The following is a 14,662-nucleotide window of genomic DNA, read 5'->3' on the forward strand; positions in this document are numbered from 1 at the left end:
CGTTATTTTGTATTGTTTGTTGCTGAGACTTTCTGAGCCGAAGCTCATCGGATTTCTCCACGATACATCAAGATTTTGATCAGATGACACCGATCTTGACTTCTGATGATGTGACTCTGAGCCGATGACCACCAAGTACGTCTCCGGCCACGTGCTCGCGCGCGCAGCATGAGAACTCGGGGCTCAGTTGTTGATGTCAAGATGAGAGCCGATCGATGGTCGCGGCGAGAAAGAGAAAGCGGTGGGGGGAGGGTGGTGGGGGAGGTGATGGAGGAAGGCTGGGAGGTTGGGGAGGGAAGCAGAGCGGTGGTGGTGGGGTGGGGGATTTGGGGTAACGTGATGTTTCTGATGGTTCTGACATGGTGCGACAGTGTTTTTTGGGGGGGGAGAGGATGGGGGGGGGGGGGGGTGAACAGGGGGGGGGGGGGGGGTGACGTCATCTGTCACTATTTAAAGCGCTGTGCAAACGTTTTCCGGAGCGTTCTGTGTCCATCCATACGCGCAGAATCAGCAGCGGCAGCAGCAGCAGCGGGAACTCTCAACTCTCACGCGTACATCAACCAGCAAATGCAAGGTTATTACGTTTTTTTTTATATATATATCTATAGATGTTTTTTTTTTAACCACACATACGCATGCACAACTCTGTAACACATATGATCAGCTCGAGTCGACCGAGTCGTTGTTTGCGTGTGTATTCTATTCTTGCGTTGGGAAACATGTTGCGGAGTTGAATGGCAATGCGAGAGGTCTGCTGCTTGTAGCCACGACGAGAGGGCTTTAGGAGAGCGTTTGTGTCGTTTTGCTCTTCCTCCTGGTTTACTCATGCGGGTACCATCGTTTGGGTTGCATGGCCACATTCACCCCTGTATACACACACAGACACGTGGTAAATAATAGGGAGAAATTCATTGGAAGGGAGAGAAACAACGCTATCTTTTATTTCACGTCTCACACAGGAATGAATACATCTTCTAACACTCGCTTCTCTGTAGTGGATATGGAGCCATCGTTTTTGACAACGATCAAATCACGCGTCGAGAAGGCAGTGATGAGAGGTGTTCATGAGACACCGGTGGGGGTATCTGTAAATGGATCGCCGTGCGCATGAACGATGTTGGTGGTGGATGTCCTCGTTGCACGCGTGTCCGTGTCGCGGTCGGTTTCGCGAACCTATGGCGAGAATTCCACGTTACTGTGCCGGGGACTTGCACAATACGTAGTGCAACCGATATTTACTTTCCTGCAAAGTGGTGCTCGTTGTATCGACCCGTGGCGGGTGATGATGTGCTTGAAAATAATTGCACTTTAAAAGTACGTGTAAGCGTCTATTTGATGCGTATGGAGAATATGCCCGGATGTAAATACTTGCATAAAGTGTACACAGGCAATGCTGTAACTGTAATGGTAAAATCAAACTCATTATCTTACCGGTTCAGTGCCCGGTCTGGTCTTGACTCGATACAACGATCAGCAGTAATGAGCACATTTAACCATTTATAGCCATTTGTCAATTCCCCCGGGTGGATGAACGTCACGTGGGATGTTTGACTATACTTCACCGCGCCGGTCAGTGCGGGTTGGTGCCGGGGGGAAGGTGCTCATGACCAGTTAAATATCACTTGTCACTCATGTGCGCACTGACCAGGCATGCTAACCACTACGCCACTGCTCCTCGCCATTCAACAGTAACTGTTATATGGGTACATTGACGAACTGCTTCGTGCCATAGCAATGTGGAATTTCCCCGTGGACGTTCGTATAAGCATCACACTTTGAAGCGAATTTTTTTTTTACCCTGCAATAATATTCATTGTGCATAATTGCTTTGCATTCTTGCATCATCACCTTCGCCATCATCAGCCATTATCAATCCACTGCTGGATGAAGGGCTCTTCCCAAGCGGTCGCCATCATCCGCCGCTTATCCTGCGATGCAGTAATCCACCTGAACGCGAGCTGATGTGATCGCTCCATCATCCTGTCAGTGGTTGCACGGCCTCTCTTTGGCTGTATTATTATTCGTGACTATGGGCAATCCTGCCCACCATGCCCGCTTCAATGTCCCCCAGCAGTTTTAATGTCACTGAGCTGCACGCGTTCACTTGATCCACGTGCCCCTCTGCGTCTGTCTGGCTGGCTACACACGGTGCGAAAGAGGTTCAACATACGCACATCAACCAAATCTTTCTTGCTCGTGTTTTCCCACTGCTGTGACATTTGTATCGTTCTCGTTCAACATGGTAATGTCCGCATTTCTGAACCGCACCGCAGCAGTGACAGTACGCACCGATTAAACACGCTCTGCGTTGGGCATCTTGTATGATCAAGTTCAACTCAAGTGACACTACGCTTGCGATCGCTACGATAGCTCTTGTGCCGGGCTTGTCAAGTTCAATCGTTGTTGTTTCGCGGTGTCTGGGGTAGTGGGGTTCGTGGTTCGAACAACCTCAGTCATGCGCGTAAAGCCTTGCGATACGTACTGTGATTCTGTAAGTCAGCCCGTCGTCTGTCGCGACCCGTCTGTAGAGGATCGTTTAACTTGTCCGCGCCGCTTGGGTAAACACACCTGTGCACAGGTGTTAGAGAGCGATGTTCACGACGACACCAATGGGAAGTTATTAATACAGCGGTGGCGAAGTAGTGGGCGAGTGACACGGATGGTAACCAACGACTCGGGGAGGCTTTCATCCAGCTGTGGATTGATCAAGACCGATCGTGGTGGTTGGTGGTGGCGATGATGATGACTCCATTGGGGATGTTTTCCCAGTTCCCTTTTAAGGAGCGTTTTGCACGGAGCGCCTCATTAATCCACTCTGTGTCGTCATCGTCTCCTGGTCACTCCTTAGTCGAGGCTTCTTCACGCAAAGCGTGGCCACTCCTCTCTCTCTCCCACCATGGCTCCTGTAGCAATGAACTTCAACTCATTGAATCCGTCCACTCGTGCCGATGACTCGGCCTACCAGGCGGACCGTGTTCAACCACCACACCGCAGGTCACAACAATACGATAAAGACGACAATAACCCCGTATAAGCCTTTAACAGACTGTTGGGTAAGTGCTGTCAGCGAGTAACTATGAAGGCCGGCACGGCACACGAGGGGGTGGTTGGCAAGCACCACGCCCGGCCGCCTTTGTCTCCCCACTGGCGATGTTAACACACCGTAGCAGGTACTCATTTGAGACTGAGTCGATCTAGCGGTGGCCCAGATCCGACTCACATAGTCGTCACTTGTGTTGGCTGTGAACGGGAATTGAACTCGGGTTTCCAGGTTCGCAGCACAGCACGCTAACCGCTACACTACTGCTTCCTATACACAACAACACACCGCATTCACTCAAACACCCACTCACTCAAACACCCACTCACTCACTCATCCACTAACTACTTCCTTACTCACTCGCCACACTGCAGGTCGCCTCGCTGATTCCCTCGTACCGCTAGGCAATGGAATCACCCTCCCATCTGTCTCTTTTCCCCAAGTTATTGTAATCTTGCTCACACCTTAGCTGTTCTGTTTGTTGCTGGCTGATTGGCGTCTCGGACTTTGGATCTGTCCCTCGGTAACAGTGATGGAATCACCATCCCATCGGTCTCTTTTCCCCAAGTTATTGTAGCCTTGCTCACACCTAATCTGTGCTGTTTGTTGCTGGCTGATTGGCGTCTGGGACTTTGGATCTGTCACTCGGTAACAGTGACACGAACAAATCAAATTTACGACGATCGATTCGTGATCCACGTTCCCCGCATCCGGATTAAATAAATAAAAAGTGCACGTCACCGGCCCCCTGAATGCCCACAGTGAGTAGTCGAGCGGTTCACGATCGAGTCTGTCTTGTCCAGCAGACACCGGCGATAGGTATTAAATTTTTTTTTATATTTCAGTTTCATTTATTTCAGTTTGATTTATTAGATAGAACCCTGTGAGCCACGCGGCTCTTGACTCGGGTGCAACCGCAACAAAACAAAAACATGAACAAGAAACATCTTAAAGTAACTAACACGCCGCTACTGTTAACATTGGGACTGTATTCAACTATTATTGGTTTATTTTACCAGGTAAGGCGCACTGAGCTATTCCAGAAGCGACCTGGCAATCACAGACGATCGCAACCAAGATACTCTAAACGCGTGATGTTGATTCTAAATGTGGAGGGTGGACACCGGAGGACCCGGAAAAACATCCACGCGACCACGGGGAGAGAGAGACACGCAAACTCCAAATGCACATTGCACAAAATGGATCTTGGCACCAATTTTGTGACTTGCGACAAATGATACTTACGGCGGTACCCCGGGGTCCCGAATAAACGGAAGTCAAAATCGTAATTAACTAATTTATTTTTCTCGACTCCGTCCCACCGTGCACATAAACGCCGTGGCCCACCTGGTGCGGATCATTCTGCGCAGAAGAGCTGAACAAGCGAAACTTTGATTAGCTCATCGTGTGGAGCTCGTCGAGAGGAATAGATTGCCGTGTCGTTCGCCTTCAACGGGCATAAAATGAGGTCGCAACGCAGTTTATACGAGAGCCGGGGGTTTATGAGACCCCGGGGTCCCGCCAAAAGGTTCATTAATGCTGGCCCCGCTTGAACATTTGCATTGTATGAATGCGCACGCCAGAGCCCTCGTGTTCATCCAGCGACGGACGAGGGGGGTTCTCCATGCCGCGCGGGTCGACGGGGTTGACTGGCCACACTTCATTCACCGCACTGGCCAGAGCAGATTGGCGAAGACGAGGAGCATCGCTTTTAGGGAGAGAATAGAACCACAACAATAGGCGCAGATAAATTGGCTGTGTCGGGTGGTGACGGGTTTAACGACACATTTATATTTCGATTAAAAGCTTTCGTGACTGCAGGGATTCATCTTCTTGGTTCTTTCTACGTGACTTTACCGAATGAACCAAGAAGACACATTTATATTTACGCGATCTAATAAAAACTCATGGATGATATTGGTCGCGAAAGCCTCCGTGTTAAGCATAGAATCACCACCACAGTACCCGTAACAACAATGCATGTCGATGTACTGCCCTCTACTGCCCACCACGTAGCGCAGTCTCGCTGTCGCCTAGGCAAGACCTCAACTTTCAAGTTGCTTCTGTTTAACCGGCAGCGACGAAGACAAGTGGCATTTGCAAGAGTGACCTGGGGCATGAGTATGCCAGTAGGGGCGATGATTTATCTGTACAGTATAGTCCCAATTGAATAATTTGCGGTGGCATTTTTCAAATCCGGCTAATTTAGAGCGTGAGAATGTAGGCGCCATGGTGGTCACCCACCCAACGCATCAACCAGGTTCTACGCCTGCTTAGCTTCCCGAAATCTGGGTGACTTAACGAGAGACGCGGCTTTCGTTAAGTCGAGCTCTTGCAAGGATTTATTGACTGGAGTGACGCAATCGTCAGGTATTGCTCAGTCCAAACCCAGGGTTATCGCGTCACTTGTACAACGTTCATACTCTTTGTTTTTTTCGGTAAAGTCACGTAGGTAAAAAATAAAATACATTTTTACCTACATGACTTTACGAAAACTTCAAATCTAGAATTGTACAACGTTGCCGTGCCAGTGTCCTGCGATGATCTGGATGTTCTTGAAGGGCAACTTGCCTGTAATATTCGCCATAGATGTTGCGTTTTTCTTTTAAAAAGGCTGCACCTCGCTAATGAGACCCTGAAAGTTGCAACCGATGCAGACTTTCCCAGCTTAATCAGATGCTGCTGGAGACAATTGGCCCAGAAAGCCCAAACATGGACTAATTGGATCGTAACATCTATTTACTTACTTTCACGTGGTGAACCAAACCACGTCTGTTTATTATTTCAATGCAGTTTAACAACATAATTGCAATACACAAATACCTATAGCATCACTAAAATAAATAAAAATCTTGTTGCAGATCAAAATATACGTCATTACAAAACATCACTTGGTAAAGTGTCATTAAATTACACGATACATTTAATAACACTCATGTACAGCCCTTTACAAATCCACTGCTTGATGAAAGCCTTCAGACGCTGTGTTGGTCATGGGGGTTATTTGACAATACTTCACCTTTGTGGTCAGTGCGGGTTGATCAAAGGATCAGGGGATCCGGGACCGGTTCAGATATCACTCGTCATTCATCACGCACGCCTTGAGCGGGTTCATACGTAGAGCAGTCACAGAGCCACCACTTACATTAAACACAGTTCTGTATAACACTGCGGGTGAATAGGTCCAATTGCGAATTAGACTTGTCCGCGAGCTGTATAACTCCACGTGCTTCATGACGACATTGTGAATGTGTTCATCATCCAAGCAGGAGACAGGAAGGGCATGTCTTGTCAGAACATTCAGTACTCACATGCCACGAATACCTTCCCACTCAATAAAGCCCCCATCGCTGATGGAGACGCACTCGAGACTTGCCGCCCTGAAGCCAGGCCATCTGCACGTGTACACACAAATATCTCACGCGCGGCCACGTGGATCGTGTAGGCCATGCAGGTGAAGTGCCGTTTAACGAGCACCTGTGAAGGCCGCCACGGCACACGCGAGCGAGATGCGTGGCCAACAACACCGTGTACCCGTCAACAGCGTCTGCACAGTGCTGATGGTCACACACACCGCCAGTGCCGGCTGATCCTAGTAGCAAAAGTAGCTACACATGTAGTAGCTACACATGTAGCAGCTACACATGTAGCAGCTACACATGTAGTAGCTACAGATGTAGTAGCTACGGGCCCCGCACTTTCAAGGGCCCCGCGCTAAATGATTTCAAGCTATCAATTCCAGTTCAGTGATTCTGCACTAGCTCTATTACTATAGTACTATACAGCCTTCAACTTTTATTTGTCGTATTATCTGGCTGTATAGCAAATAAAAAATACAATTACTTTGCTATGCGAGTAAAACATTTATGTGTTTTAATATTTACGTGTTTATTTATTTATTTAGGGCCCCTTTAGAACAAATGCTACAGGCCCCGCACTAGCTTAATCCGGCACACACACACACACCGCACAAGGTAATTAATTTAAGGCTGAGTCGACCCAAACCGGTTCGGACACCACTTTCCACCCGATGTTGGATATGGCCATGGTCAACTCGTCTCGTGTTTGTGCACTCTTCACCGGCCACGCTGCTGTTCAAACAATGCGTTGGCTAATGTTGGTGAAGGCTAACGCGAGATATATACATTTTCACGATGCCATACGATAGCAGGTGTCGCGATATGGCCATTATCGCGATATGGGTTTTCCATACATTTGAAATGTAATTTCATGTTTACTGTTTTTTTTTACTTTTTTTTCATGAGGAATAAAGATGACTTTAAAAGTTATTCAGCTGCAGTTCACTCAACCTAAGCCTTGCTGTTAACGTCTTCTCTTAATCTGTACAATTTTACAAACTGTAACGCTTGTAACGCACATGCTGTCAGCTACACAACAAATACGAGGTATATAAATCTATTACATGTGTATACGAAACTTACGAACTGTAACCACGATTCTGTAAACGTATCAGGCAATTTTTTTTTCAAAGCACTAATAACCACGTTTAAAATGTTCATAATTAAGCTTATTTCATATTATCTGGAAATAAAATATGTCCACTGAGCAACGATAATCGCGTGCGAAACGGGAGAGACGATAATCGTGGCCCTTAAACCAGTGGTACGATATATCGTGGTACTTTATCGCCATATCGCGGCAACCCGAGGCTGTAATCAAAACACATTCCTGCGGAGGGAGCTGGTAGGAACGTTGGGTTGCTCGGTCAATGGCCAGGGTCAACAGCGACGTGGTGTATTCCGCAAAAATGCCCGACTGTGAGGCCGGGCACAAGCCGGCGTGAGTATGTTAAACGTTGAGTTTTATAAGGGCACCACGGGGTGACCAGCCCCTCCCCACCCAGCCCCACTCCTCCCACCCCCCACCCAGCGCCACCCTCCCCACCCAGCCCCTCCCCACCCTCCCAACATACACACAGTACACACACACACAGTATATACACACAGTACATACACACAGTACACACACAGTACACACACAGTGCATACACACAGTACATACACACAGCACACACACAGTGCATACACACAGCACACACACAGTGCATACACACAGCACACACACACAGCACACACACAGTGCATACACACAAGTGCATACACACAGCACACACGCAATGGTGTACCACGTCCGACCGCAAAGCCGCATGGGTTAATTAAAATCAAATTCGTGAATTGTGTATAGAAGTCGGTTCGCAGCCCGCATGCCGCGAGATAACCCGATCGCGAATCGATGAACTGTCAACGATCTTATGGCCACTTCCCAACATCGATACTTTTTTTCGATTCTTTTATTTTCAAAATGCTTGTGAATATAGCGCCCTCTAGTGGCCACAGAGCTCATGTGACCATACAGCTTGTACCAATCGAAAATAATCGATTATTCATCCGACCTTTGGATTACTCATTACACTTCTGATCAAAGACACACGTGACAAATCCATCTACACCGGTCCCCAGCCTCAGGGGCTACGAATTATGGCAACAAACTGTTCGCTCACCACACCAATGTAGGATAATAGCCAATTAGGCTCATTAATTGGCCCTTTTGAGCCACAGTGCTGATACAGAGGAGCGGTGGTGCAGTGGTGAGCGCATTACATCGCACTGAATCCAGCCATGCCCAAATTACGTTACCACGATTCACGGCTAACATCAGTGGACACCGTTGCGATAAATGTTCACACGATAAGCCACTTCGCCGCGCTCATCACCTGTGGCCAGGCAGCTCAGTGGGCCTTACCTGGTCAAATAAAACAAACATAATTTAAATTTCGATTTAAAGCTTTCGTGACTGCAGGGATTCATCTTCTTGGTTCTTTCGTAGAATGAAAATAATAAAATAAAATTAATAAAACATAATAAAATAATTCTCACGACGTTTCGGCCACAACGCAAGCAGCCGTCCTCAGGTGGAGAACAGGTATGTCGAGAAGACAGAGTCTGAATGACACACCCCTGGGGGAGAACAGGTCTGTCGAGAAGACAGAGTCTAAATGACTCTGTCTTCTCGTTGTGGCCGAAACGTCGTGAGAATAATTGTATTGTTTTATTTGTATTATTTTATTATTTCCATTCTACGTGACTTTACCGAATGAACCAAGAAAACATAATTTAGTTTAAATATAAATATCTGGACCTGTCCCCGAGGCTCCCACCAATGTCCCGCCCTCTCACCAATTCGCGCCGACGAGCGTGGGTGAAGTATGGTCAACAGACACGACGACTTGACGAGGCGTGGGTGGGTGGGTGGAGGCAGTCATCCAGCAGTGGATTGACAAAGGGCCATGGCTCAAGCCAAATGGAGCAATCAGCCGCGACGAATGTGCCTGATGCTTCGTAGTGTTTGACGCTTGTGGGATGGGTGACCTGCACCACCACATAGGCAGCAGATGGCAGTGCAGCATAAGAGATGACCCACGTGGTGAAGTATGGTCAAACAGTCCCCCCCCACCGCGACCGATAGGCGTGGGGGCCGTGCCGGATGAAGCTAGTGCGGGGCCTGCAGCATCTGTTATAAAGGGGCCCTAAATAAAAAAAACACGAACATATTAAAACACAACTTTTTTTACTTGCACAGTAAAGTAATTTTATTTTTGCATTTGCTATACAGCCACAGATAATACGACAAATCGCTAACCTTAAACACCCGGTCGTTCATAAAAGTTGAAGGCGGTATAGTACTATAGTAATAGAGCAAGTGCAGAATCACTGAACCGGAATAGCTTGAAAGCATTTAGCGCGGGGCCCTTGAAAGTGCGGGGCCCGTAGCTACACATGTAGTAGCTACGACTACATGTAGTAGTGGTGGGGTGAGATTCCGTAATCCCGCGGTATATTAACACATGGGGCTGCGTCTTATAATCCGGTGTATGCGTGAGACCATTGGGGGAGCGGTGGCGCAGTGGTTATCGCACAGCGTTAACGGAACCTGGGGTGTTTCCCACGAGTTCGATTCCCGATCAGAGGCCCAAACATCGGCGTGACGAATATCCGAACATGGTGCTGGGCCTCCCCGCTAGGTTGACTCAGCCCTAAATTATTTCAAAACAACACAAACAAAAGCAGCACAGGAGAGACAAAGGCGGCCGACTTCTTTTAATAGGAGCTCGCTAACAACACTGCCCCCAAACTGTCTGTTGAGGATCAACACGTAGTAGGCTTTCGCGACCAATAAAAATATCCATAAGAGACTTTTTTGTTTTTGGGTTTGATCGCGTAAATAAAAATGCGTCGTTAAACCCGCCACAACAATTGCAAATGTTGTGGATTTACTCTCCAACACACAACCGGTGTAGTGCTGTACTCGTGTAATGGGTTCAGCTGAGTCGCAGACGTAGACTTTGAAGGCAACACATTTATTCAGTTCCAACACACGGGGTAACTTCCCCCTTAACAGAATAACAACCTAAGATGGGTGACCACCAGGCTAACTACACCAGTTACCACGTGACTGGTGTAGTTACCACGTGGTGACCACGTGACAAGCTACACCATTTACCACGTGACTGGTGTAGTTACCACGTGGTGACCACCAGGCTAACTACACGAGTTACCACGTGACCACCAGGCTAACTACACTAGTTACCACGTGAATGGTGTAGCTAGCCACGTGGTGACCACCAGGCTAACTACACTGCACATGGGTTACCGAATTAAGGCCGAGTCAACCTAGGGGAAGCCCAGGACTGGTTCCATTATAATCGTCACTTTATGTTCGACGTGCTCAGGTATGGAACTAACCAATTTACACCAAAGGCAAATACAAAGATCCCCCGTATAGACTTTAACAGACCGTCGGGGCAAGTGCTGTTAGCGAGCCACGCGCACACGCAACAAAGGTAAGAAACACGTCGGAGGAGACGCGTCACGCGTGAACTCTCAAACACAAGTCGTGTCGAGCACTTTAAAACGATTGCTTTGTGTGTGTGTGCGTTGTTGTCCTATTCACAGAGTAGAGTCGTGGACCCCAAGAAAGTTTGGGGGCGAAAAAAACCCTCCCCACCCCGACAGACGCTGCTGCTGCTGCTGCAGGAGCCCCTCCTCCTCCTCCGCATCCTCCTCCTCCCCCGTCTCGTAGCCCCGCCGCTATTTAACCCGCATCATGAGCGGACGGAAGCAACCTCAGCAGTCCGAGCCTCCTCCTCCATCCCAGCAGCAGCAACAACAGCAGCAGCAGCAGGCGGAGATGCCTGCCACGGAGAAGGACCTGGCGGAAGACGCGCCCTGGAAGAAGATCCAGCAGAACACGTTCACGCGCTGGTGTAATGAGCACCTCAAGTGCGTGAACAAGAGGATTCACGACCTGCAGAAGGACTTGTCCGACGGCTTGCGGCTCATCGCTCTGCTCGAGGTGCTCAGCCAGAAGAAGATGTACCGCAAGTACCACGCGCGGCCCACATTCCGGCAGATGCAGCTGGAGAACGTGTCCGTGGCCCTCGAGTTCCTGGAGAGGCAGAGCATCAGGCTGGTGTCCATAGGTGAGGTTTGGTGGTGGGTGGTGGTTGTTGCTGTTGTTGTGCCCGTTGTCGGTGGTGGTGGTGGTTGTTGTTGTTGTGCCCGTTGTCGGTGGTGGTTGTTGTTGTGCTCGTTGTCGGTGGTGGTTGTTGTGCTCGTTGTCGGTGGTGGTGGTTGTTGTTGTTGTGTCTGTTGTCGGTGGTGGTGGTTGTTGTTGTGCCCGTTGTCGGTGGTGGTGGTTGTTGTGCCCGTTGTCGGTGGTGTTGGTGGTGGTTGTTGTTGTGTCCGTTGTCGGTGGTTGTTGCTGTTGTTGTGCCCGTTGTCGGTGGTGGTGGTTGTTGTTGTTGTGCCCGTTGTCGGTGGTGGTGGTGGAGCGAATGTTTGGGAATGAATGGAGTTGCATTGGCGGGGGGTTGGGACCGTTGCTTGCTGCGTTGCGCGATGGAAGTTGAAGGCGCAGCCCTGCAAGTGCCGTGGTCCACGCCACTGCTGCAGGAATGGACTCCGCTAGGAGGCGCTCTAGTAAACCTCTAACAGACGGCATTTTGCCCTAATAATGATGATTCTTGCACGATAATGACCTTATATTTTTGTTGGTTATTTCACTCAAAAGTTGAGTGCATCAGCAAGGTAAGTAACATGTTTATTTTAGTTTTCAATGGAAGTGTATGCATAGGTAACGGATGTATGCAAGCCACACTCGTGTTAGATTCGATCCACTGCTGTTACTACCATCATCTGGCTACGTCGCAGCCCATGCCTAGGATACTGACTCCCTTTCCACAATGCACAAATTGTATTCACCCCACGGGGATGATGGGCTGAGTGAACCTAGGAAATGAAATGCAACTTGCCTTTTGTACAACTAAAAGCGAGCAGTGGTGTTGAACTTTAACTTCTTTCGCACCGTACGTAGCCAACCGTGTTAATCGGAGGACCGTGGAAGTTTGTGCTCAACACGGTGAACCCGGCAGCCGGAGTTTGATTCCTAGCCATGGCTAACAGCAGTGTCGAGTGATATCCAAACCGGTGGTGAAGTATGGTCAGAAAACTCTTTGTGACTGAAAGGCATGGGAGGGCATAACATCCAGCAATTTGTGCTGGATGAATGCCTCGATTCAGCCCCAGCAATGCACGGGACTGACTGCACATTGTCCTGTAGGTACTGCACTCGTGTGGAAATCCAAGGAAAATATCCAAACTTGCCGTGAAAATCTGAAAATCCGAAACTCATCGCGAATAGATTGCAGGCCCCATCGTGCTCAGCAACTGTGCTGTATATCTAATGTGCCATCAAACTGGATGACTTTACAAACACCACAGTACAGTACAACGAATGGCAAGGTTCAATGCAAATAAACTCAGTAAGATAAAAGAAGGGTCCTGGGTATGTCATTTGATCATCACTGGCTGGTTGGTCCATGTCAAGGGAGAGTGAATGGAATTGCTTTGACAGGTTAAACCCACAAATTAAACGTGTCTCTGTTTTAATGCAGGGGATTACTGTGGTCCGAATAAGACTCTTAACCTATAGCGTTGGTGAGCAATCGCCCACACCGCAGCCTTATCAAACAACAACATAGAATTAATTAGGGCTCACCTTTTAATGAGCGCGCTAAAGTTAGGCATTTAGGCAATTTAAACAACATATTCCCCATCCAGTACCCGATTGGTGCAGCTCGCAGTGAGGGATAAATATTGAATTGTGGGCCTCGGGCCGTAAGCTATTCGTGAAACAGTGAAGTGTGCAGGTGACGGCAGATCTCCCTTGCAGCAGAAACTCCTGGTATCCACGTGGTTATAGATTGAGGGTATTGCCGCGATATAAAGTACAGCATCTTGATGTAACACGATTTTGAATTTTTTTATGACGTGACGTTTATCGTGATATAGGTTGACCATATACTTTGTATTTGACGGTCTAATGTTGTTTTCGTGCTTAGTTGTACCTCAAGTTCGAGTAAGTATCAATTGATCCTCACCTGCAAGTAACTCAGCTTATGCCTGCCGTAACAGGCCTTTCAAATCATTACGATGCGTAATGCTCATAAAACGTACATACTCTCAGTTGCCTAAAGTTATTGCTCAACCGACTAAGAAAATTATTGTAAATCGCATAAATGACTCTGAAAGTTATCTTCCAAAGCATTAATTTCTCCGACAACAAGCAATTTATTGATAGCCTAAAAATCTAGCCGGTAAATAATTTATGTTAAAAAAATACCAACAATTATATTTTGCGCGAAGCAATTGATGACGATTGTCCGTGGCCCTTATATCGTGTGGCTCATGGCAGCATCGCCGTTATAGTGGCAAGTCAGTTGTGAACATTGGCATCATCATCTGTCTGTCTTCAGTTTCAAAGCCTGGCTGGTCCTGCGAAAGCCCTCTGGCTAAAGGAGTCCGAGTCGGTGTTTTGGAACAATACAGTAGCGTTCAGTCCAGATGGCTCTGTGAAAGGCCCTCTCCTTTATAATTTAGCATCCTGTCCATAACTGCTCGCTTTGTGTGGTTATCGTGGAGGGAGTTTGCGGGTTGAGGCTGCTTCTGGGGAGTATTTCCTTAAGTTGCCGCCCCGATGACATGTGTAACCACGTGCGCAGACATTTCTGTCGATCCGGCGCTGGACGGGGGCCTCTCCACGATTTCGCGGGTCGTGAGGTGGTTATTTGACCGTACTTCACCAGCAAGCGTAAATGCGGGAACATGGAAGTGCAGTTCAAGAGTGTCTTTTGCTGCGCTAACCTCTGATGCCTACTGCGTAGCACCGCAGCCTCTATATTTAAGGTGGTCGCCCTTCCAAGCACTATTCAGACTCGACCGCAGCTTAGCAGTTGAGCCTGCAATTGAGAAGTATCTTGTGTGCAAACTTTCACGCCTGCTGCCTAATTGTCCTATTTAATTTGCCGCTATAAAGACACGATCGTGCGGTACTACAATTTAAGGCATGCACTGCAATGCCCTTTATTTAACTGGATACTCTGCGGTGTAATGGTGGTGGCACAGTGGACTTGCAATCCGGAGGTCACCGGTTCAACTTAAATTCCCCCCACACCTCTGTCCACCCAGTGGTATAATTGGGCACACCATGGTGAGTGGACCTGCATGTCGCGTGTGGTTGGGGTAAAACGTGGGTATTCCCACC

The 14,662-nt window shown here is 48.3% G+C and overlaps 1 protein-coding gene across 1 annotated transcript in view; it reads left to right on the forward strand.

The window, feature by feature from the left end:
- The first annotated feature begins 448 nt into the window (after positions 1 to 448).
- Positions 449 to 14,662, forward strand: part of LOC133356750 (filamin-A-like) — an 86,508-nt gene continuing 72,294 nt past the window's right edge. Inside the window, 2 exon segments of the mRNA XM_061574407.1 lie at positions 449 to 574; positions 11,014 to 11,540. Coding sequence (XP_061430391.1) covers positions 11,165 to 11,540 — 376 coding nt within the window. The 5' untranslated portion in view covers positions 449 to 574; positions 11,014 to 11,164.

This window comes from Lethenteron reissneri, chromosome 55 (assembly GCF_015708825.2).
Source record: "Lethenteron reissneri isolate LAM-NWPU_2019-01 chromosome 55, ASM1570882v1, whole genome shotgun sequence".
NCBI lineage: Eukaryota > Metazoa > Chordata > Hyperoartia > Petromyzontiformes > Petromyzontidae > Lethenteron > Lethenteron reissneri.